Source organism: Pithys albifrons, chromosome 10 (genome assembly GCF_047495875.1).
Source record: "Pithys albifrons albifrons isolate INPA30051 chromosome 10, PitAlb_v1, whole genome shotgun sequence".
In the NCBI taxonomy this organism is placed as follows: domain Eukaryota; kingdom Metazoa; phylum Chordata; class Aves; order Passeriformes; family Thamnophilidae; genus Pithys; species Pithys albifrons.
Genome location: NC_092467.1, coordinates 12,158,544 through 12,184,116, shown reverse-complemented (window position 1 = coordinate 12,184,116; position 25,573 = coordinate 12,158,544). Strand labels below are relative to the sequence as shown.

The following is a 25,573-nucleotide window of genomic DNA, read 5'->3' as shown; positions in this document are numbered from 1 at the left end:
ATAGACTGTTAATATCTAATTCACCTTTCAAAAAAGCCCAATATTTTTTAACCCGCAGAAAATTAAGTGATTAATATAATACAGCTATACCAAAACAAACAAAAAAAGCAGCAGCTCGGTGAATTTTCAAAATGCTTCCCTCAGAAGACCTCTGCAAGTCTGGTATTCCCCAGGGCCCAACAGTATTTCAGGCACAGAATAATAGGTCTGGTATTCCTCAAGGCCCAGGTTTTCAAAGACAGAGCACCGATGCCTTTTGGAGGCATTACAATCAATTCCATTTACACTCACAGACAAGGACAGCCTTCTGTATTGTGCAGGCCAAAACCTGGCACTAAATGCTCTTTTTCCTGAAACCATTCTTTTTGCTTAAGCACTCAAATGGCCATAGGCTACTGTCACACATGTCAAAGCTGACAGCACGCATCCATTTCCAGTGCGAGCCTCCAATTCAGCACCTAAATAATACCAGGAAAAATTCCAAGACGACAGACAAACGTAGATTGCTGGGGGTTTTTTGCATTCTAGAAGCGTGACCCAGGAAATAAATAGAATACCATTTACAGAGTTCGATTCCTCAAATGAAATTGTATTAGCGCCAATACACAAAACCACTCGCTAAAGGAAATAGGGGGACTACTCCAAAAGACTAAGGGTAATTAAAGAAAAAAAAAGAAAACAAAAAAACCCCCGACAAGATGTAAGGGATCTTAAAGATATGGGAACAGACCGAACCCACTTCTCACACATCTCCTGCCCCCACCTTCCCAGCTCCTTAGGGAAGGGCTCGCACGTCCTCAGTAGCGAAGCAACCAAACAAGAACCAGCATCAAAGAAAGGGAAGAAGGAGACGCCACCTACCTGTCCCAAAGGCTTTGGCCACCAGCCAGGCCAGATTACAGGCGATTTTCGCTCGGGAGAAATCATAATGGTCAAAGGGTTTGATAGCAGGAACAATGAAAGTCTTCCTCATCTCCTTGGCGTCTGCGGCATCCCCCATCTTCTCACAGGACCCCCGGCAATTCGGAACTTACATGGTTGTTCCTCCTCCTCCTCCCGCGGCCGGAGAGCGGGCTGTGAACGCGCCGGCACAGCGAGGGCAGCGCCGGACCCAGCTGTCCGTAAAGGGCTAACGCCGCCTCCCGCCTTTCTCTGCACAGGAATGTAGCCGAGCCCGAGTGTCCTCTCCTTCCTCCTCCTCCTCCTCGCTCTTTGTCTCAATTCACTCACGCCGCCGTCCCTTCGCCTCCGAAAAAATGCCCCCGGCGGCCCCGGCCCCGCGTTCCCTGGGGAGAGCCCGCGGCCAGGGCTGGGAACCCCGGGCGGCCGCCAGCCCCCCGGTCCGGGCCGGGAGCCGCCGGCAGGGCCCCCGCAGCCGCCGCAGGCCGGGACGCGGCCCTTCCCGGCGCCGGGATGTCAAAACGCCGGGGACCGGCCCCAAAAACGTCGCGCAGCCCCGCTCCGCTCCGCGCCGCGCCAGCGGCGGCTGTGCGGGCCGGGAGCAGTGCGGGCTCCCCCGGCGCTGCCCGGCGGCCCCGGCTCCCCCCGGCCCCGCTCCCGCTCGGCGTTGCCGCTGCGGTTCCCCACCCGCGGCTGCCGCACTGGACGGGCGGAGCGGGCTGCGCATGTGCCAGTGCCACCGCCTCCCCGCCCGGGAGGGGCGGGAACCGCGGGGCGGGAACCGCGAGCAGCGCGGGCCGACCCCGCCCCACGGGGGGTCTCCGGGCGCCGTGGCAGGCGTGGCCGAGCGAGGTGGGTCTGGCCTCGGGTGCGGCGGCCGAGGGAGTGCGGGAGGGCTCGGGCTCGGGCTCGGGCTCGGGCTCGGGCTCGGGCTCGGGCTCGGGCTCGGGCTCAGCCCTACCCCGGCGGCAGCAGCAGCGGCAGCGGGCGGAGCGTTTCCCGCGGTCAGGGGCGCCGGCGCTGCCCGTCGGTGGGAAAGGGCGGTGTCCCTGGGCCGCGGGCCCGCCCGCCCCGGCGTCGCCACTCTGCACGGCGGGGCCGGACGGGCTCTCCGCGGTGGCGTTGGGGAAGGTCGGGATCAGCCTCGGCGAGTCCCTTGTGTGCGGGGCTGGGGAGCCGCCCGGCTGCGGGGCAGCCCCGGTGGCCAGGGCCGGAGCCCTCGGTGGCCGGAGCCCTCGGTGGCCGGAGCGCTGCCGAGAGGCAGGGCTGAGCATCCCGCCCCCCAGGCGTTTGTCTCTCCGCTTCAAAATCGCGTCTATAAATAACTTTGCAAATACTTGGGTAGAAGAATGACAAAGCCTTTAAATGGTTCAGGGTCTGGTCACACAGTCACCGTAATAGCAGGCTGGAGCAGCCGTGCGCCTCACCAGAGACTGGACTGTTGTTGGAAACGTACAGAATCACGCTAACAGGGGCAGCGTGCAGGGAAGGATTAGTCATGGCAGGAGCAGTCACTGGGTGATTAATGACTCAAACAGGACTGGATGGGTTGGCTTTGAAGCCGGGACTGAGGGCGCGGCCGTGCTGGGGAGGGAGGGCTGGCAGGGGCACGGCCACTGTGTGTGTCATCGGTGACCGCAGCGCCGGCGGGCGGGGCATCACCAGTTTGGCAGCAGAGTTACTTTATATACAATATGTATATACTGCATGTATAGGTTGGTAATGTCGAGCTGTGCCCTCCGTCCCCTCCAGCCTGGGTGCTCCAGCAGCTCTGTTAGTGGAGGGCAGCAGCCTGAGGTGCGTTGGTTTGGGGTTTTTCTTTAGCTCCGCTGAGTCTGGGAAAGAATATTTAGACACGGTCGTAAGAGTTCAAATAATATTCTCGCTAGATAGTTATTTCTTCGTGTTTCAATTGGACTGTGAATTGATCTGGACAGAGTTTTTTCCATTGCTCTGTGGCTGTGTGTTCTTCTAGCACTTCATGTGCACAGTGAGACAAACATCATGAGTATGAGGCAAGAGTATTTTACAGTTTTACAGACATGTATCTATATTTATTAGTAACGAGTAAATGAAAGGGTCATGGAGGTCAATATTTCAAGAAATTATTGCTGAGTATCTCCCTATATACTCTCTCTGGGATGGGATTCCCAAACTGTCATGCATACCACTCACAAGTGGTACATAGCTTGAAGGGATGAGAGGAAGAGAGTTCAGAAAATCCTTGCCTTAGCAGGTGTATGACTGAAAGTCCCAGATCCTCTGCAGCAGAAATTGTAATAATAATGCAAAATAAACATACAAGTGTGACTTGGTCTCTATTCAGAATGACTATATGCATAGCTTTCAACAGCTGAAGTAAGATCTCTATTGGCACATTTTCCTGAATTATTTTTTTACACATACTTTGAAAATAAGTTATATTAGAACCTTAGTTACTATTTATTACTAAACATTATTTGACAATATTTTTATACTTTCACTAGAAAACTTTATTAATTCTTCCTGCATATTTAACAGCAAACACCGGAAATTCATAAGCCTTAAAACCTCAAATGATTAGAGCTATTAAAAAAAATTAAAAAGTGTATTCCAGATACCAACTAGTTTGTTTCTGGTATGACTAAGAAAATGCCTAAAAATTAGATCAACATACAGGAAAACATGCTTAGGAAAACTATAAAGCCATTATTTAGCTATGATGGATATAGGATCCACTCTGGGAGATCAAAATATTAAAAATTAGTCCATATAAAATAATATGAAACTTACAGAAACAGCTTTCTAAAAGAAATGTGGCATAATCCAAATAAGGACTCATCAGTTATATTTAAAGTACGCTTGTATTTATAATCTGTTCATATGCACTTGCAAAACATCACATACACTGTAGTAGACACTGGGACTAGTGAGGCTTGCCTGTAGCAAAGTCTGACCTTCCAAAATTTTTGCAGTCATGAGCCTCTTCTGAGTTAAAAAAAAAGAAAACAGTATTGTTGCAGAGAATGCATCTCAGAAATGGCAATAGATATAATTAGGGATAGGTACATATATAAACATTGCTACCAGTCTAGTCTGAAATGCAGAAATTTTTCTGGGTGCACCATTTGTGCTGATGAAACCTGTTCAGAGGCACAGAACAAAATCTAAAAATGCTGTCTTGTAGTAACTGCAATGAAAGTGGTTTTTCATTTCCTTAGTGCTCCCAGTAGTGAATGCATTAATATAAAGAAGACATCACCACTAGTTGCTGGTGTTCTTGTGCCAGTTCTACTTTTGCAGAGATTCCACAGTGTCATCTTGGTTATTGCTCTGTCAAAGATACCAACAAGCAACATGAAAAATGATTAAAATTTGCTGTAATTGCTCAGGGTAAAATACAGGAAAGCTGAGTTGGGGTCATCCCTTTCTGCACCTGTTTATCCATCTTAAAAGATTTTAAACAGTGATAATCTCTTCTGCACATAATCTTTCTTCTGCAGAGTATTTTATACTTTCAGGTTAATTCCAAGTGGAAAGACAAAGTATTGAAAAGTAAGACAATCAGGTGACAGATTTTTATTTTTTCCCCTTCTTTCTCCCTTCCTTTCCCCTCCCTTTACCCTAAATTAGAAACCCATTTGACTAGTTTTGTGCCACGATTACATCATAGACCTGATTCTTCGGTGTCATATGTCTTGCCATTTATGCAGTGGGTGTACCATGGCTGTAGTCAGGCAACAGGAACAAATATGACCACTAAGCTGTGAATAATGGTGAATAATGGTGTTGATGGCAGTTGTTGCTAATAATTCTAACCTAGGGAGATAATTTTTTTCCCTTGGCTTCTGAAGAGGCTTGTAGACTAAATTCAGGCTAGTGCTAGATTATAGAGTGTTCAAACTGGAATAACATTTCATGCATAGTTTCTTCCTTCACAATACTTGATGATAAAGGTAAAGTAAAAGGTTTTAAATTAGCAATATCATTACCCTTTTTGCAGTGGCACTGTCTGTAGCCAGACTTGGTGCTGGTGAACAGCTAGTTTATCAGGCTACCTATGAAGAGTAGGAAGAACATTTCCATGTCAGATTACCTGGTGGCGTTAAGGCAAATCCACAAACACAGCAGCTCACAGCAACTATTCTGCTGGGTAATGCTTCAGTCTTGATGTTGGAAACAAGCTTGGAATAACACTGTGGGCATATTATCTTTAATTGCTGTTATCAAATTTGCCTAATTAAGATAATCCCATCTGTTTGCCTCAGCTTAGAGGATAGCAGTCGTGATAGAAATGGTTTTGGCTGAAGGGAGGGGTACACCCTGTAGCCTGTAACCCCTGGCAAAGAGGCAGCATGCACAACTTGATGTGGTGCTGTGGGACTGAACATACAGACCGAGAACCAGTCATGTCTCAATGCGAGTCTCAAGGAACAAGTTTGTTGACTTCAGCAGGTTTTGTATTGCGTATGTGAGGTTGAACAGGCAATCTATAGATCTCTGTGAGGTTATTCCAGCCTAAAAATGAAACTGAATTACTGATATTCCATCCTCTTAAACTTAGGACCTTTTATTAAATACACTTCTTTATAAGCAATGATAAAACTCTAAGAGTTAAGATATTATATTTTTAACTAGCAATCCAGTTGACTAGAAGCAATCTGGGAGACTCCTGGAGTGGGTAGAGGACAATTTCTTGGTCTGGGGATTAGGTGAACCAACCAGAAAAGAAAGATTGTTGGAGCTGGTGCTCACCAGTGCAGAGGAGCTCATTAGAGCCTGGGTTGTAGTGACCACTCCCTAGTGGAGTTTGTCATCTCAAGGAGTGTGGGCCTGGTGAGGAGCTAAGTCGGGACCCTGAACTTTGGAAGAACAAACTTCCAGGTTTTTAAGGAGCTGGTGAATGAGATCCCCTGGGAAACTGTCCTTAGGGACAAAGAAGTTGACCAGATCTGGCAGTTCTTTAAAGCCACTTTTCTTAGAACTAGATGATCTTTAAGGTCCCATCCAACCCAGGCCATTCTATGATAATGAAGAGAGCGATTGAATTATTACACTTCTTTGGCATTATTACCGACATGCACGTATGTAGTTTCTGCAAGCTGGGAGTTTTCTCAGAGCATAATTTTGGAAGGGAGTGTTTTAGGATGATATGAAAGTACAAGAACAGTTACATAATTACTGTCTTTCAATTTCTTCTATTATTTTGTAATCAGAAAGTGCTGAGGTATTTAAAAGGGAAGAAAACAGTTTATCAACTTCATATATTCTAGAGAGTAATGAGTCAAAGGGAAAATAAAGGGTTGTAGGACATTTTACTTGAATTGTTGGTGTTTTTTGATACAGTTAAAATTAAAAAAAGAAAAAGGTGAAGCAGTAGCTACTTTAGCTCATTTGCTACTACTGAAATCTGCACAACCAAAAAAGCTTCTCAATGAGAATCAAGTGTGGTACCCAATAGTCACTTATCTTAATACTTGAATGCTACTGGTTTCGTTTCCTCAACTTGGCTTTGACCTAATGTAGCTCTGTGAAGGAGATTAAAAAAAATCTACATCTTCCCCCCCAGTTCCACTGCTCACCAATCAGGCAACAGATCTGTGGGCTGTGAGAGGCAAAACCTCTCATCGCTCTCAACATGAGAGACTGTTTGGTTTGTTTTCTCTTTTCCTCTGGTTACTTTGGTGCCTTCTTTTCTGAGATTGTTAAATTTAGTTTAACTTTATAAAATCTGTTTTCGACACTGGCTACTTTTGTGTTCTTCCCATCTCTTGGAATTGCTCTTGTTCTAGGGGGTTTTAGATGAGATTTCTTCCCATGTGTGCTGTGCAATACTTGCTGATTCCTGGGCCTTCTCCTTCTTGACATTCCACTGTTGCCAGGTTGTCTGTGAAGAAAACAAATACCTTGGTATAACTGATATCTTTTATTATACATAAAATATACATAAAACCATATGGAATAGATCCTACCCTGTTTCATGAAGAGAAATGTGTCTACTATGTCTTTTATGATGACCTAGTGCCTGACATGTTTTCTGAGGAAAATTCTAGAGGTGGTTTTTAATGAATATGACCTTTAAATACTAGAGCTGGCTTAGCAAAATGCAGTTGGAAATCTACATTCAGAAAAATACTTTGTTCAAAACCAAAATGCCACATTAATACCATTATGGTAGTTGTTAGATAATGCTTTAGTTGCATCCCAGTTCAGAGGAAAATGAACATGACTCTAGATTTCAAATTGTGCATTCAGGTATAAGAAGTTTAAATCAGTTAGCAGGACTTTTTCACTAAGTTTGAATGAGAATGAATACAAAATTGTGCACTTTTTCATGCTGTGACTGGCTTTTTTCAGGCAGCTTCTACGTGTGAAGAAAGATCTGAGCATTTATAAAAGCTCATTTGTTTTGAGCATGTACATGATTTATAGCAGAGTGTATGAATAGACTTCAGTTTCCCATGTTTTGGCCTTGCTTCCAGTTTTCACAGAAGCTCATGTGTGTCTGAATGAGACCAGCAGTAAATAGCAGAGAATGCTGGGTTAGAACAGTAAATTTCTTGTATCATTTTATTGCGGTGAAATTCTTTTTTTTGGAAGGGGTGGTAGTGAAGATAAATGAGGAAGGGTAATCAAAGGAATGGCATAGGAGAGTAAGGTGGGTTTTTCTTTTTTATATATGTCTTCTTTGAAACATCATAATCAAGTTTTTCACTGATTTTTAAATTACAAGTTATTGAGGAATTTTTTATTTAGCAGGTGTACATAGCTGGTAACTGTTAAAAAGTTAGCTGTGGAAAGTGTATGTCAAAGATTTTTATTGTAACAATTTATACACAGTGACTCGATGCTGCTGAAGATTTTGGTTATGCATGCATGGTAAAGTCATCATAACCCAAGTGTATAGAACTCTGTTACACTTCATTCTCCTTTGGCATAACTTAATTTGTTTATGTTAAAGATAGAAAAATGTATGGGATATTTAAGCTGTGTATAGAACAGTTTTATTTAAGTACTCCCCAATTTCAGTATATATGAGAAACATGGAAAGAGCAGCAATTATTTTAATAGTTGCCTTAAATTAAATGTGTGTGTGTATATATATAGCAATAAAAACTTGGCACCAAGAAGGATTTCTTTTTTTAAATTTAGGTTAATCCTATATGTTGTCCCCTTTTGAAATTACTGGTGCTACAGACATGATTAAATTTAAGTGTATATATAATTGGGTTTCTGGGTTAAAGATGTCATGCAGTTTATTTGTATTTGAAGAAAAAATGTGGGTCATTTCTTCTAGAAAGTTTCAAAAGAGAAATTAACTACAAAAGGTTTATACATCTCTCTGGTTTTTCTGTCCTCATATGGTATTGATGTTCTATAATACACATGGCTCTGTTAAAGCAGGGAGTGTTATCTCTGCTGTCTCACCTGGACAGGCAGCAGTCACAGCTGCACTTGTTGGCACAAAGAATAGAAATGTCCAAATTGATTGATGACATTACTCTGATTTCATTATTTAAGAGAGCCCAGTGCCACAGAAATATCCTTGCTGCTGTTAGAGAGCAGGTTTTCTGTGTATCAACAGAAGATTAAGAGCCATCTGAATGGAGATGCTCTGTGTCTGCTTCTGCTGTCTCTGTTAATGATTAAAGGGGCAGACCTGTCAGGCTTCCCAGGCCACCACCCTCTTGTAACTGGCTCCCTTTGTGGCTTCTTGCAGAGCAGACAGAGCCAGTAATGCAGAAGCCTTTTGCCTACCTTGCCTTTTTGCTCCAAGTTCCACTGATCTGGTAGGAGCTCTTTGTTCTTACTTGTCTGTTGTCTGGCTGCCCATGTTTTTTCTTTTTCTTTTCTTTTTTTTTTTTTAATTGTATAGTGCAGTAGTGGTTATTTTTCAAGTATTTACCTCGGTAATGTCAAGGGGAACTGTTCTCCTGCAGCTTCAGTTTGCTCTGGAGCTGAGCAGAGTGAGAATCTGAATGTGATGACTTACTCCAGTTCATCCAAACTCCTCAAGAAGGGTAATGTCCTTATGTACTCAGCATGTTAGCTGAATTGCAAATAATCTCAGAGGAGCTGTGGTTTCATAGAATTACTTAGTTTTAATTTGTCTTAAACAGTGAGGTAGATAGGGATATTCTGCAGGATAAGGTGGTCTAGGAGGGAAAACCCGTGTTAGTCAAGAAAATGAGCAGAAATGTTTTAAGCTATTCTGTCTCATGTTGTTTTCTGGCCTGTTTCTTCTCATGTTTCCTTTGGAATTATCTCACCATATATATTCAGAAAAGTTTATAATTTATTGATAACATTTATATGTTTTGATCATCTCCTTTAGTTTTGAATTCCTGGGAGGTTTATTCCTCATATGTGTAAGCCGAAGCCACCACGTTTTCCTGACAGAGAGCTTTCTGAAATTGGGCTGCAATCTGGCTTGTGCCTGATATCTAATTTCTATATATCTTGCTATTTGCCAACGGAAAGAATATTTATTTGGGCAGGAACTGTACAAAGTGGCCTTATCCTAATGGGCCATGAGCCAAAAAAGAAGCAGGTAAACTGAAACTGGAGTTTTGTGTGGCTGAAAGCTTGGAATAATTTGTTTAAAAACAAAACAAAACTGACATAGTTTCACATGGAAATTCTGGGCTTATATTTTGTGAGAATGGTGTGTTGAACAGCCAGTCTTTTTCACAACCTGGCCTTATACTCAGGTCAGCTGAGTCGTATTAAGAATTAGCACAGATTTATTCCACTGAATTGTTTGGCAGATAGAATCCCATGAGTGCTTAATTTGATTTCATACAGCCTTCCTGAAAAAGAAAATACACACCACTGGAATCTTGACTATATAGCACAAAGTCTCCTTTCACACTGCAATACTTCAGACATTTAATACCCAAGAGTTAGAAAACATGTAATGATCTGGGGTGCAAACTTGCTAACCAGAGGTTTTCTTGCAATAAAGTAACTAAAATGAAGTGATGAACTGTTTACCCTATTTAGTGTAAATTGAATTTATTTCAAAACATGAAAATGTATTTTAGAACTTGTAATCTAAATTCTTTTGAAGTGGGTATTATCATGCTGGATTTTTTGCAGCCAAGTTACAGATCCCAGAAAAATAAGGTTTGCATGGAAAGTTCTTGGCAGATCTCTCTTGGAACAGCACAAACAACATTGCTTAACAAGGAAATATTCATTATTTCTGTCTTGTTACCCTCTGTTATTACAGTCACCAGCTGTAAGGTTATTGGCATCTTTCAATCTTCCTAATAAAAAGCATAGGGGGCAGTTGTTCAGGGGTGGTAGTGAGAGATGTGTTGCATTTTCGAGGCTTGCCTTTGTTTGTTAACAGCTATTGTGCTTTATCAAGCTGAGCTAATGCATTGTCTGCATGTTCTCACAGCAAACAAAGTTTAGAAAAGTAACTAAATTTCAGAAGGACAAATCTATTGGTGTAACTTTAGCGATCTGTGAGCCTCAAGTATGCAATTATAAAAAGTGTTTTGGCTTTGGAAATTAAAGCCATCTGGTATTCTTTTCTGTTAAAAAAAGTAATGGATAAAAAGCCTACTTGGTGACCATGTATTTAGATTGCATTTCAATCCTTTTGGATAGAATTTTAATTGAAGTTGGACTTTTTTTGGTAAACCAAGTCACAGTTCTTGTATCCTCTATTTTGCTTAGCACATGAGAAAGTTCTGTGCTAGTGAAATTAGTGCCAACTATGACACAGATTCTGTAAAATTAATATTGGAGACTTGCAGTATGAGTCTGTAGAAAAAAATATCCACAAGGTGTATTTTTAAATTACACTTAATATTAAGACTGCACTGAATACTCAAAGAGTGATGTTTGAGAAATTAAGAAATCTGTAGGCTGGGGCCTGACAGAAGCAGTCACTGAGGACAGTGGTAAGTAAAGGCTGGTGGCAAAGAATCCTGGAGCTGTGTGGCCACCAAGCCACCAGTGGGAGGAAGTGCAGGAGTGGGGTCACCCTCTACTTGGTAAAGGCTGCCAGTGCCTTCCAAAGGCAGTGGCACAGCTGGCAGTCACTTGGTAGGAGGGACACCCTGCACTTGGCTTCTACTCTGGCAGCAGCCAGTTAACTTTTACAGGTGTAGTTACAGCCTTTCCATGACCTTCCTTTAGTAGTTTTTGTGTGATGGATTCAACTGGGGCAATTTAAGATTTCATGCAGAGACAGAAGGGGAACCAAATGTAATGTAGGGAAGCATGGAGGTTAAGACCAATGGTTAATATTGGCATAGATTTTAACAAGACAATTCATAAAAAGTCTAGTTTGTAGCAGCTTTCTTGCACATTTCCCAGACCTTTCTTACAGTGGTTTCTACTGTCAAAATGCTGGTAGGCGCTTTAGTGGCGAAAAGGGAAATTTATTATCCATTTACTCAAAAGGCTTATGATTAAATTTTTTCCTTAATCTGTCACTCTATGTATGTATGAATGCAGTGTACCTGTTATGTTTATCATACTTGCTGATTAATTAGAAAAGTCTTCATCTCTTAAAAAATTACCTGATTAGAAAGAGAGTTTATTGCTGGGCAAATGGCAACACACATCAAACACAGTTCATCTGGCAAGCTGAAACTTAATAATTCCTGTTGGTCTTGTGGAATTTCTTTTTTTCCTCTCCCATCCTTTTGTCTCTGATCCCAAAGTAGGGGATGGGAAAGGATTTAATTTCAATAAGTGCATGTTGTGTGAGTCTGATCTTGCTTTTACAAGAGATGCCAATCTCTCTTGCCTCCAAACAGCCTTATTAATTGGAACACAAATCTAAATGGCAAACTGGTAAGCAGCTTTTAAATACAATGTTTTATATCCTCTCAGAAAGAAAATTAGGTTAACATCAAAGGAGAGAAATTTTAAATTTTAGTTTTTAATTCTAAATATGTTATATTTCAAGATTGTTTAATCCTGTTAATTTCTGCCTGAACTCTCTAATAGTTTGCTGGTTAGTGAAGTCCCTGGCATTTGTCAACTGTCTTTACCATCTTTTGGTCAAATCCTTGTTCTCTAAGTCTCAGAGACCGGACAGAGATACGTAAGTTGGTTTAAATGGTTCTGATACTCTAAAATCATTCATTTTAACTGCAAAAAGCTAGTCTGTATCTTTTACAAAAAAGCTGGTAATTGTATTCACTGTAGTTATTACAGCTGTGCTAAAGGTATGGTGATATGGAATTAGGGAGTCCATCAGTTTTCAAAGTAAACATTATGTGCAGTGTTTGAGCATTTAATCACATACAGTAATTACGTTCATAATTTTTTCATGAATTGCCCTATACAGTTATTTCCCTATAGACTTGTGGCATTTAGTGCTGGAGCTTCAGGGTGGGACTGCTGTTGTTTGGGGTTTTTTTGAGTTCTTTTTTTAAACTAACTCAGTAATATTCTTTAAAAATTAAGATTTAATTGGATTATTTTTTTTAAATTCTAATTTTACCATGGATTTCTGATATCAACCAATGGTTCCTTATAAAGTGGCTCTTCAAACAAAGAGAATGCTCAGGAAGCCTGAAAATATTAGTCCAAGTTTTCTTTTGTTAATCATTTACTTTCAAAAACCTTAGGAGTTGTCTGTTTAAATTGAGCAAAATTAAAAAAAAACTAGGCCTCAGAATAAATATACTGTGTGCAATAGCTGTACTCAATCAGGACATTTTGTATGAATATTAGGGGAATTGGCTAGTTAATGGTTAGCCACCATTATTTGTTTTTAGATTATCTGAATTTTTCCTGTGTGGTTCCTTTAAAGCTGTAATTCAGAAACTAGTGGAGTCATTGACTCACTTGTTCCTTCAATCAAAGAACTATTCATTAAATATGCTTTGGGTTAGAGCTGCAGTTGACTACTTCCCTAAAAATCTGCTGAGCGGCTTCAAAATCCCCAGACATTAAAGAAACAGAAAAATATTTAATTTCATAGCATCAGGTGAAGCAGACACTGGCACCAATCCACAAGAAAACATGCTTTGACTTCCATGCCTTCTGAATGGAAAGAAATTCCCCCTTGCTTTCACCCAAGCAGTGGGTGTTTTGTTAACTCCAAGTGCATGTATTGTGGCACACTTAAAAACCCCAAACAAACCCCAAGAACAGGTTTTTTATTCTTTAATTGACATCTGCATAAATTTAATGCTCTTTATCCATTGTAACATTATAAAACAACACAGAGGCTCTGGAATTCCTTAATTTAGAACGGGGTTACATAGAATACATATTGAGATATTTAAAATAATAGTAGCATAAAGAAAAACCAAAGCTATTCCTTTTGATGTGATTTTAGACATGTTTTAATTGTCAGATCTGTCAGCCACTTGAGGGAGTGATGCACGAGGTGCTGGTTGGACTCTGAGTCCATTCTCAGTAGTTTGGGAGCTCACTGGGAGCTCACTCCAAGTGGAAAATTTGAACTTCACATGAGGATATTTTGGCTACAAAGGAAAATTAAAATGTCCTGTATTAAAAGTTTTGGACAGTTACCCTTTGGGATGTACTTACCAGTCCATCAAATCCCTGTGTGGAACTCGGGAAGACCTTTCCTGCCTGGTTGGTGGAGGGTGCCTGGAGGTTCTGTTCTGGTACAAGTTTGAGTTGATGGGTCACTCTGGGCAGGGAGAGCTGAGGTGTGTGGTACAGTCAGGCAGCTCTTTGAAATTCTTGGGACACCGGCTTGGAATTAATATGCAGAATGCTTGTTTCCCATGGATTTAGTGTGGCTAGGAATAGAGGGATTTCAGTCTCCTGCTTTAATCCACTCTTGTTTTAATGAATTATTTATTATTTGCAAGTGATGGGAAAGGTTGATTCATGCTTCTGAAGAATAGCTGTGAGATGCTACAGGGCAAAGCGCCTGTTTTTAAAGTGAGGACAGAAATCCAAGATGCCACATTTGCTTTCTGCTTATTTAATATAAAACCCATGAGTGAACATGGAAAAATCATCTTGATATCATTTAAAATAGACCAAAAAGTGGGATACTTACCATTAATAGTTTGTGCTTGAGTTACTGTTTTCATTATTTCTTTATAGTTACTGTAATTACTATCTCTGCTATTCTAATAGAAATTTGCATAAAGTTGAAAAAATCTGTGGCTATATATTTAGGTAATAAATCTGTGTCACTATATATTAGTCCTTTTGTACATGTGGGGTTGTGTGTGTGTTGTTACTTCTGCAGCTCCTAATATTTACTTTAGAATTTACTCTGCAAAGACATAGTAATTATATAAGGACTATATTTGTGCAGGGGTTTCTAAAAGTACATGATACTTTCCTGGGCAGTGTTGTACTAGAACATGTGCAGCATAGGCAAGATGAGAACACTGTATGTTCTTGGTGTTTTACCAACTAAATTAAAACCTGTCCAGCCTCTGGGAGTCACTCAAGGTACAGTAGATCTACTGTTACCTCTTCCTCAGTCATCTGTTTTTCAAAGTGTTGAATTTACATAGTTGTCCTTGCATGGAAGCCCTTTCATGCCTCTGAATACCCATAGAGACCTTTGCTAAAACTTAATTTTAAGTGCTGCTCTAATCTTTCTCAGACACCTGTGGTCTTTCTTAAACATTGGGACCGAGTGAAGGGGAAACTCCAATTACAAGGAGCATCCATATGGGTGGACTGTCAGTTTATACAGTAATGTTCTATATACCACCTTTCCCAGTATTTCCTACCAAGTGACTTTGTTTTTACTGACTGCCATTACACACAGAACAAGTTGATACATATAATATATATGCATATTGGTGTATGCATTCTAGTATGAAGCATCATGTATCATATTGAATATTGTTGAAATACTAGTCTTTGTTTAGCTAATGATGTTTTGAATTCCAGGAAATGACCGTGTAAAAATGGAAGTAAGAAAAGGAAATTCACTTATGTTAAGGAGGGAAAATGAAGAAAAGAAAGTCAGTGCAAACAAAAGGGAACGACAGAGGCTCTATCAGAGAAAGGTGGGGATTTTTACAGGACTGTATGGAGTATGGGTGAAAGGTGCCTGGGAGTTTTTCAGTATAGAAATATCCACTTAATCTTTCCAGAAGTTCAGTAGTCTCTACAATTCTACCAGTAAATTAATAGTCCCAGAGAAACCCAACCCCTCTGTTTGCATTAACTTTGTATTACTACCGTGGTAACAATCTACTACAGAGAATTCCAGGATACTTTAAAGTAGACCATGTTTCAAGTGTGACTGGATTTGAATGTTACAGAATGCTGCAGAGAGCTGCTTGAAAGCCCCCAGCCTTGTGTCTGTGTTTTAACCCCCTTCCTGCTGGCTCCTCTGACTGTTCCTCTGGACTGCCATTAAACTGTGCTTCCAAAGGGGCTGTTAGGATTTATGGATTTTCTCTTTAGTAGGAAGTAGCGATGGTGCTAGTCCCCACCAAAAAATGAGGCAGAAATGGGACTCCACATCAGTGTGGATGCTTTCAGGCTAATGGGATCAATGTTGGAGAATGGGATGGGAGGTAAGGTAAAATCTGTTTTAGGGTATCCACAGCGCCTGGGAGTACATCAACCCAGAGAACTCCCAGCAGGATATCTTTGCCATGCACCAGGGGAATACTCTGGTCTTCCTGCATGTGCTCAAAACCAGAGCCTGTACAGACACAGTGACACCACCTGAGCTCCTGGTGTTGGAAGGAGACAGGTTGACTTGGTCTCCTTCTGGTGACAAAGTACTTGAAAAGCTGAAACCATCGGCCTTTCTCAGTGTACGCACATCCAAACCCTCATATCCTCTTCCATGAACTTGGATTTGCCTGAGGCAGTGATCACACCTAGGCTGTCTTGCAAAGGACAGGTTGTCCATAAGTCTGAAAATGTTTTCTGCCCTGCTGTGCAATGTGATAAATTCTTGTGTTCTCATGCCTTGTGAAGTAGTGTAATGTACTTATTTATTGTTGACAGTAATAACATACTCGACTTGCAGTATGTGAACCTCCCTGTGCCCTTCCCAGCGGGCTGGGACACGCACTGGGCATTTCTCTCACACACCTTGTGTCTCTGCAGGGGGAACATGTGTGCAAATGTGTGTCTGTAGCATCTGGCAGTTCGGGCTGTAACTGTGGGAACGCTGGATGTGCTCCCTGCAGAGCCAGACAGGCAGCACCTTGTTGCAAAATGTGGAATATGTAAAATTTTCTTAAGAAATTATGTTCTTTGCTGTTTGATGTTTGTATGCTTTCAAGGCTAATCAACAAGAAGGGAGATTTAGTCCGTGAAACAGATAGCAGCTAATAAGCAAGCTCCAAGTGATTCCAGGTGTTAGAAAAACAAGTTACTTGTTGGTAGGACTGCCCTGTTAAGGTTCAGGGCTTGGCACGCTCCAGTCATCACAGATTTAGGGGGTGGTTAGCACAGCTTGGGAAGAAGGATGTCCACTGATAGTGGGCACAAAGAATGTAGAATTCATGGGCCACAAGGACACTCGGCAGTACCCCCAAGATAAGGAAGAAACTAACAAAGACAACTCAGCAGCTGTGCTGCCTGGTTAATTGGGCAGGGGCAATCATTGTGGCCACAGACTCGCGACCAACGACCCACAGGGACAGACTGGCCACACGGACTAATGGGCATGAGGAACGAGGGAATCATTAACCAATAGACCGCTAGTTATGAACACTGTAACTTGTAGCAAATGAGCACTAATTCCTTTGTTTGCTAAAATGTATAAATAAAGTTTTGATAGCTGGTGTGATTTGTGAAATAACACCGAGCGCTCAAGCTCGCGCAACTGGGAAAGAAACAGTCCATGTCTCTCTCGAGTTTTGTAACTGGTCTTGTTGCACACCGGGTACGAACCCTGTTCTTGCCACAACAACCCAGGCCGAGCTCTGCGGTGGCAGCTCCGGGGCGAGCAAGCAGGCCCAGCACCGTCGGGAGAGGGAGAGGCGGGAACCGGGAACCGGGAGGCGGGAGCCGGAGGCCCGTCCCGATCCCGCCTCTCCCGCCTCAGGCTGTGGGCGGGAGCGGCCCCGCGCGGCCGCCGCCATTTTGTGCGGGAGGGCCGCGGGGCCCGCGGTGCATCGTGATGCTCAGGGGCCGGGGCCGCGCTCGGGCTCCGCCGGCAGCACCGGGGCGGGGGCGGCTGTCGGGCAGAGGAGGCTCCGCGCCGCCCTGTTCCCCCGTGGGGTGCGTGGCTGTTGCCGGAGAGCGGAGCTGAGGCAGGTGGGAAGAGCCCCGCGGGTCCCTCCCGGGCAGCCCGTCCGTCACCCGGCCCTGAGCGCTCCCCGCGCCTGAGAGCGTGCTGAGCTTGCAAAGAGGTTTGTTGGGAAATTCTCATTAGACTCGAAAAATTAAGTGGTGAGATTTGGCTTCTGGTCGGATAGCGAGGAGCAGCCTCCCGGCCCCGGGGTCTGCCCGCCGAGCTCCGGCCGCTTCAGCCCCTGCGCGGCTCCGAGTCACACAGAACAGCTGTCTGTAAACACAGGGAAAGCTGTGTGGAGTTACGGCTGACTTAACAGAACTTTTCAGAGTCTGGTATACACACTACTGTTTATTCAGAATAAAATCGCGGTATTTTGTGTACTTTATTTACTGATTATACAGTAGCAAACGATTGGTGGGAATATCTGATGCTTTCAGAGTCACCTACAGGGCTTCAGAATATAAAAGTGATGTTTATGGACACTTCATTATGTTACAGTAGAGATTTTGCAAATTAATCATGTAGGTCTTTAGGGTTTTTTGGACACCTTGAACAGAGCTGGACTCTAAACATGTTGAAAGCTTGTGGTCTTTTTAATTTGAGTGGACTTTGAAACGGACAATAAAAGGAGTGGTCTTGAGTCGGTCCTGTACTGAATTTGGCATCCTTTTCAAAATGGATTATTTTATTTTGGTATTTTCATAGCTTAGAAGAATGCCTGCTTTCATGATTTTGTCCTAGAAACGAGTAAACTCTCCAAGGATTTAAATATGACTGACTCTCAAAATTGATACATTTCCACGCAGTGAAAAACAAAGTATTCACTTGACTATTGAAAGCTAAATGTAGCTGGATCTCTGTATTGTTCTGTGCTTCTGCTGTTATTTTACAATACTTCCTGACATTGCATGAACATTGTTAAGATAATTTTTAAAAGAGGCAGTTTCTAGATCTTTTCAGGGATTGAGAATTGGTTTCTGGGTTTGCAAATATTTACTAGACTTTTCTTTGTGGTAACAGTAAAATGTATCTTTCTCCATAGGAGTAGTTTCTAACAACTGTAACCATTTGCTTTCTAGTGTACTGAAGATGTTTTTACCAAGATCTGTTAAAGTCAAGAGGACTGCTGATGAGGACAGAAGTTGTACAGCTAAGAAAAATAAACTCTCTTCTGGAGGACCTTTGCTAGAGGACAGCACTGAGTTCCAGGACTGCAAGTCAGTTAGAACAGAAACTTCTGCTTCAACATGCAATTTGAATGAAATGGTACAGGAACATACAGAACTTGTAGCTGGAGACCTTGGTGTTGCTAACACAACGCTGGGAAATGACAGCCAACATCCTGATGAAGACAGCCCTTTGGAAGAACCCATAAAATCCTTCAGCAAATCCCAGCGTTGGGCAGAACCTGGAGAGCCTGTGTGTGTTGTGTGTGGTCGCTACGGAGAGTACATATGTGATAAAACAGAAGAAGACGTTTGTAGTTTGGAATGTAAAGCAAAACACCTTCTGCAGGCAAAGGAAAAACAGCTGGCGTCTGATCAACTCACAGACTCTCAAGCAGAAGCTCACCTGCCTAATACACCTTATTTGTACAGAGATCATTCCTTTATTTCAGGTTTGCAAGATGAGCAGGTTGAGAACCTTAAGCTGCAGCTGGGTATTGCTGTCCAGGGCCAGCAAGTTCCCAGACCTATTATAGAGTTTGAACACTGTGGTTTTCCTGAAACTTTAAACCATAATTTGAAGAATTCTGGCTATGAAGTCCCAACTCCCATCCAGATGCAAATGATCCCTGTTGGACTAATAGGGAGGGATATTGTGGCTAGTGCAGACACAGGCTCTGGAAAAACAGCAGCCTTCCTGCTCCCTGTTATTATGAAGGTTTTGAGTGAGGTAATGGAACTCTGTATGTCTAGAGAATGTGGTTTGGAACTTTTTATCTTGGATCCTCTAAGAATGTAACTGTGGTGTTTTTAATTAACATTCAATGATTTATTTTACTTTTGATTGATGGAGCATTGTTTCTTGGAGGGGGAGGGTGTTGCTGATGATTTTTAATGCCTTTGAATGATTTTTTCACTTTGGTCAGGACATAAAGCAGCTCTTAATATCACCAAGTATACAGTTCCTCCTTGTTAAGAAAGGTAATTAAATTCTGTGGTAAACTTCCTAAATGACATAAATAGAAAGTGATTCCAGCCCTCTGCAAGAAGTTGTTCCTGTATCTTGATATATCAGAAGGCTTAAAAGGATTTGGGGTAATAAATTTCTGAAATCTTCTAGTTACACATTCACCCCTGTGATACTGGGGGAAAAAGCAATTAAGGTTTTGCTTTGTAAGAACATGAGTGTTTGACAAGAAGTACTTGGCAAATACTATTGAGTGTGGCTCAGTATTGGTTTTTGCTTTGTTGGTTTTTTTCAAGAAGAGATACATCAGAATTTATTTAAAATTCTGGACCTGATTCTAGTTGATGTTTTGCATTGTTTAGATACATTTACAAATACATGTGTATATACACACAAATGAGTGCATACTTTTTTCAAATGAATAGTTTAGAAATTAAGTAGCTCTTTTAATCTTTAAAGTACTCTAGCATTCATTTTAAGAATAAAAGCATTATGTAGGAACATGTAAGAACAGGTGCACTCCTGTAATTCCTCTGATTATCATTAAAGTCTGCAAGACAGTTATATGTTTATAACAAAATTGGAATCTTAGTGAATAATACTTAACTTCTCTACATGATCTTTCCCATTCTTCATCTTCATGGTACTGCACAAATTAATGTATATGTCAGGAAGTAATTTTATTTTGTTGTTCAAAATAATTTTCATTTTTAATGTAAAAGATGAAGTTGGGAAATTTAATCTTGAAAGCTTTTTATCTTAATAATAAAGCAATTCCATGCTCATTACATTTTTCTTCCTCTTTCTAGACAGAAACTCCATCTGCCCTTATTTTGGCCCCAACAAGGGAGTTGGCAATTCAGATAGAGAGACAGGCAAAGGAACTGATGGCTGGTTTGCCAAACATGAGGACGGTGCTCCTGGTGGGGGGTTTGCCGCTGCCTCCACAGCTCCACCGGCTCAGGCAGAGCGTTAAGGTAAGGGCTCTGCTGGGGGGAGTTGGGTTTTCGTGATGGTCACAGAAAAAAATGCTGCTGTTGACATGTAGGAACACACAAAGATTAAACTACTGAAATATTTATTAGCTCTTGAAAATTTTACAGTAGTACCAATTTTAAAAAACATTTTGACTTCTGACTAAACATACAATAGTTTTTTCTGTTTTTAAAAGGTTTCATTGGTGATGTTACTGCTATCGAAGACTGGAACATACCATTTTATTAGACAAGGACTTGTCATTTATAGCAAAAAATAGTTTGTTTTTCATGCAAATTATGTTGCTTGTAATTTAGACACATCCATTAGAGTTCTGAGAGGTCCATTTCCTTTTCGACCCTGTAAAAGTTTTATCATTTAATTGAACACAAATAATTTCACTAATTATTGCCCTAGTTATCTCTATGCTGTAACTTGATAGTTTTTCTAGGAAAGTAATCTTTTTTTGTTTGGTGGTTTTTTTTTAGGTTATAATAGCAACACCTGGAAGACTTATTGAGATTTTAAAGCAAAGTTCTGTTCAACTGCATGGCATAAAAATTGTAGTGGTGGATGAAGTAAGTTGTTTTATTTATCAGAGCTGTATTTCCTATAAAGTGGTCCTTGAAGAGCCAGTGTGAGTGGCTGGTCTAAGTGACTGAACATACAGAGTGTTTGTTATAAAGATACAATACGTTTGAAAATTTCAGTTTTTAACAGAATTTGAAATGTGTTTGAACAACACCCGTTCTATTGGATATAAAAGACTTAGATACCTGACAGGGTAATGCTTTTAGACCAGTGTGAAGCATTGTTTTTAATTTTTTTACTTTTTCTGAGTGTAAATACTCCTGCGTCATACACATTATGGTTCTTCTGTCAGTTCACAGTCAGGATCCTACTCTTCATGGAAAGATCTGGTATATAAATCTAATATTTTTCACTTAGGTGGATACCATGTTAAAAATGGGTTTCCAGCAGCAAGTGTTGGATATTTTGGAAGACATCTCTCATGATCATCAAACCATACTGGTGTCAGCCACAATTCCAGTGGGCATTGAACACTTGGCAAATCAGCTTCTGCACAATTTTGTAAGAATAACAATAGGAGAAAAGAACCTGCCATGTTCCAATGTTCGCCAAATTATTTTGTGGGTAGAAGAACCATCTAAAAAGAAAAAGCTGTTTGAAATACTAAATGTAAGTTTCATATTTTTCTCCTAAGAAGAATTTATAAAAATATTCATGTCTTTACAATTCTCTGTCAGATTGTCATTTTTAATTCTGATCTGTGTGTAGTGAAGAGGTGGAGTGAGGTTAAGCAGTAACTGCACATAGTTCAGTAGTTCTGCAGTGTAAGAGTTTTAATGGGAGTTTAAGGGATTACTCCACCCCCATCACTCCCACCTCCTCTATATCTTCTGTGAGGACTTTGGGGGTGGTTTTGCAGGCCTGAGGTTTATCCAAGAAGTAAATAAGAATCTTTATCTTAACCTCAGAACTTAAAGTTCAGAATTACATGAAAACTTCTGACTTGTAAAAAATTCATGTGTTGATACAGAATTGGGTTCTGAGTGTACAAACCATTATATGTTTATAACGTACAGCTTTGTAAAATTTCATGGATGGTATCTTGTTCTTATCTAAAGTCTAGAAACATTTGTTCATGAGAAAGTGTGGTTAATGTTGGAGATAATGAGCAGAAGAAATTGAATCTATGCTGATGATGAGCAGCCAATGGTAATGCCTTTTTTTATAAACTGTTTTAATTTTACAGGATGAGAAGCTATTCAAGCCTCCAGTGTTGGTGTTTGTGGACTGTAAACTAGGAGCAGATCTGTTGAGTGATGCTGTTCATAAGATTACAGGATTACAGTGCACAGCTATGCATTCTGAAAAGTCTCAAGTGGAAAGAACAGACATATTACAGGTTTGTGATTTATATGTAGGGGGTTTGATAGAGTGTAAGTGGCCCTTTTTGTTAAGGTGGCTCCATGTGAATGACTAATGTCATAAATGGACTGCTTTTCTGCTGGGGAAGATGGGAGGCAGATGGGACCAAGCAAAATTGTAGATAACAATGCCAATTTAAATGTAGATAAACACTGGAGACTATTTCCTAGATTATTTGCTTTGAAATGGGAATTTAAATATGCATTATCTTCAACTGATGATTTTTTTAGAATTAAAATTGTGCATTTGATCTCTCTTTAGTTACCTCAGTGAATTATATTCCTTTTTAATTGCAGAACACAGGGAAGCCATTCTCTCTTCTACAATAGAATAATTGCACTGTGTGTGTTCTTACACTGAATAACCAGCCCTTAGACTATCCCTGGAGAGGCTCAAAATACAAATGAGGAGAAAAGAACTAACTTTAGTTTGTTCCTCCCTTGCCAGGGATTACTTCAAGAGAAATATGAAGTTATAGTGAGTACTGGAGTCCTTGGACGGGGGCTTGACCTTGTCAATGTCAAACTGGTTGTGAATTTTGATATGCCTTCAAGTATGGATGAATATGTACATCAGGTAGGTAAATAGCTAAAGCCTTATTTGGAAACTATATCAAAATATGACATCCACCTGTGGAAATTTAATTTGAGTGTAAAAAGAGATTATTTTCCTCTTCAGAATATTGATTTTATAGGAAAGGACAGAAAGGTGTCGAATATCTCTTTTACAAGTCTCTTATGTAAATCACTAAAATCTAGAACACTGCTCTCATACTTTCTATATAAGTTACTAAAACCTAGAAGAATGATTTTATGTCAATTATTTTTGCAGTATCATTCTTCCCATTTCATACTTTCTTGTATCATTTTATGTCTATAGAAAGCAAAGTTTACCATTTTTTTAACTATCTACATGAAGAAAGGCCAAATATCCCTCTTTCTGCTGCAGCTCATCTGCAGTGTGGGATATACATGTAATAGTCAGGAAACTAGTCATGAACTTTATCTTATTCCCTCTTCCTAGTCAAGTAACTCTGATATTTTTTCCTGAGGATTTCCTGCTTTAAAAAAGATGATGTGTATGTTTTGCATGTGTGTGTGTGTGTGTGTGTGTGCATGTATGTTCATGTGCACACCCCCAGCCCTAGCTGAGCTGGCAGATGAAAAGAACTCATTGCCCTCTTTGTGGTGCTCATGAAGACACACTTAGCACTGTGTGCATTTCTGAGACTGCCAACCACAAGAAAAGCCAACAAACTGGAGAGAGGCCAGGGAAAGTCAGGGGCTGGCACATGGGACACGTGGAGACAGGCTGAGGGAACTGGGCTTGTTTGGAATGGACTAGAGATTTAATTACTGTCTTCTGTGTGGCGAAGGGCGGGTACACAGGAGACAGAACCAGACTCTTCTTGGAGATGCAGAGAGAAAGGACAAGAGCCAAGTCATGACTTGCTGCAAGGAAAATTCTGGCCTCAGGGAGAAACGATTTTCACAGCAAGTGAAGTCAGGTGGTGGAACAAAGTGGACAGAGAGGTGATGGGACCTTTGTGCTTAGAGATACTTGAAACAAGGCCCTGAGGGAACTGATGTTGCTTTGAAGTTAACTTTGTTCTGGATAGGTCTGACCGTTACCCACTGTCATGAACCCCTTAAATATTGTCTTACAAATTGCAGTACTCCCCTCTTGTTTTTAATTATCTTTGTGCTAAAGTTTCAAGCACATAGTAAATAAATAAAAAGAGTCTTTCCTAGCATCAAAGCCATACCAGTATCAGCATATCAGCTATTCCTGAATAGAAGGTCTTGGTAGATTCTTTTGTTCAAGCACTTTGGATAATACTGGCAAATAATTTTAAGTTACTGGATCATTGAAAGTAAAGGGCGTTTTTATCGTCACGGTGGTACATATTGTGCCTGATACAAGATACGTGTTTGTGACATCTCTATGATAAGGATTTTTTTAAAAAACATTTTGTTTGGATCAGATCTACTGTAAGCTTTTGCCTGTAGGCTCTATCACCTGCCTCAGTATCAATATTGGACTTACAGAATGTCACATAAGCCAGGCATAATTTTAGATGTGTTTAAGCTAAAGCTTCAGGTCTGGATATCCTGAATTCAGGAAGTCTAGTGTAAGTAACTTTGTGCTTAGAGTTTGAGGTAGAGATTTGTTCCTGTCACGTTACTTGCAGTTTTATAACAGAAAATTACCTTTGGGGCTATTTGAAGGACTTCCATTTAACATTGATAACTTAAAAGGAATTTTTGCTTTTTCAGGTTGGACGAGCGGGAAGGTTGGGTCACAGTGGAACTGCAATTACTTTTATCAATAACAACAGCAAGAAGCTCTTTTGGGATGTTGTGAAGAGAGTAAAACCCACGGGCACCATTCTTCCCCCACAGCTGCTTAATTCTCCGTATCTGCATGACCAAAAGAGAAGGGAACAACAGAGACTTAAACAATTACAGAATAGCCTTGTAACAGGAGATAATATTATGGACATTATTAGAAAACACAACAAACATAGTTCTCAGAGGTAATAAAGATATAGTTATGTAATTACAATGAAAATAGGATTAAAAATAAACATGAAATGATGGCTTGTATATTGCCTTTTAAAGAAGTTTATCAGTTTTTTAAGGAGACTCATTTTAATTTCATCTTTATTTTGAAATACAGGCTACTGTATGTTTGAATTACAGTACTGGCCAGTGCAAACGCTCTGTAACCCTGTTTCAAAACCTTTCTTGGTCTTGCTTGCAACATGAACTGAGGAGATACCTTTTATTTTGTTTTAATATTTCTGCATAATAGTTTCATACTTCTTGTGAGACACACTTCTGGTAATTCTTATGTCATTATATTGAGACAAGATCTTTGCAAAGGATACTCTTTAAACCATTAAAAATTGGTGACAGATTAGTCTCGGAAAGCCTCTGAAAATCTCTTCTTGTTTGCTTACATAAAATCTTCCACTGGGAACATTTTTCTGGATCTTCAGTAAGCTCTCTGGGGATTTCTTAGGAACATATGCAAGTTTTGCTTGCAAAGAGTATTGGTGGTTTAGTTTCTCCTTTCATGCATGTGGACCCGTGGGATGTTCTACTCAAGCAGTTTGCAGTAGCAGGAGTACTTGGTTATTGGTGTAGCCTCATTGTAGATACAGATTAACCACATAAATAAGAAATTTGTGTTTTTATTTAATGAAACATAGTTAATGAATAAATGATTGTGTTATTTAAGCAGAACTTGCCATGCTTTGACACCAGATGCTTTTTCATTTTTTTGGGAGATGAGGTCAAAACTATACTAAGATAGTGTTGTATCATTTCCCATCTGAAGTCCGAGATAGGTCATAATCAAAACTTCCTTTTAGAGTAGGGCTTGAGAAATTAGTTTCATCAGACCTTTCACGCTGCTGTGATGCACCATCCCTTGATGGCAGACAGA

At 40.8% G+C, this 25,573-nt stretch overlaps 2 protein-coding genes across 8 annotated transcripts in view; one reads left to right on the top strand and one right to left on the bottom strand.

The window, feature by feature from the left end:
* Positions 1-1,631, bottom strand: part of CAMSAP2 (calmodulin regulated spectrin associated protein family member 2) — a 77,871-nt gene extending 76,240 nt beyond the window's left edge. For 3 of the 4 annotated variants that reach the window (XM_071565273.1, XM_071565274.1, XM_071565275.1), the window contains exon 1: positions 862-1,631. In XM_071565273.1, coding sequence (XP_071421374.1) covers positions 862-1,000 — 139 coding nt within the window. In that variant the 5' untranslated portion in view covers positions 1,001-1,631. The remainder of the gene's footprint in view (positions 1-861) is intronic. The other variant, XM_071565276.1, reaches the window with a different exon arrangement.
* A 17-nt stretch (positions 1,632-1,648) lies between these two features.
* DDX59 (DEAD-box helicase 59) lies at positions 1,649-25,045 on the top strand. Of its 4 annotated transcripts, none has more exons than XM_071565280.1 (8): positions 1,649-1,752; positions 18,142-18,958; positions 20,005-20,172; positions 20,659-20,748; positions 21,119-21,370; positions 21,948-22,100; positions 22,571-22,699; positions 24,400-25,045. In XM_071565280.1, exons 2-8 carry the CDS (start codon positions 18,152-18,154, stop codon positions 24,661-24,663), a joined length of 1,863 nt encoding a protein of 620 aa, XP_071421381.1. In that variant the 5' UTR covers positions 1,649-1,752; positions 18,142-18,151; the 3' UTR covers positions 24,664-25,045. The 4 variants fall into 4 exon arrangements, with proteins under 4 accessions (XP_071421381.1, XP_071421379.1, XP_071421378.1 ...); XM_071565278.1 differs by lacking the exon at positions 1,649-1,752 and adding an exon at positions 8,650-8,669; XM_071565277.1 differs by lacking the exon at positions 1,649-1,752 and adding an exon at positions 14,781-14,864.
* Positions 25,046-25,573: the final 528 nt, after the last annotated feature.

Coding starts and splice junctions, on each gene's coding strand:
- DDX59 (XM_071565277.1), top strand. CDS start 14,806: ATGAAGAAAAGAAAGTCAGTGCAAACAAAAGGGAACGACAGAGGCTCT. Junction 14,865..18,141: donor AGAGGCTCTATCAGAGAAAG/GTGGGGATTTTT, acceptor TTTGCTTTCTAG/TGTACTGAAGATGTTTTTAC. Junction 20,749..21,118: donor AAATTGTAGTGGTGGATGAA/GTAAGTTGTTTT, acceptor TTTTTCACTTAG/GTGGATACCATGTTAAAAAT.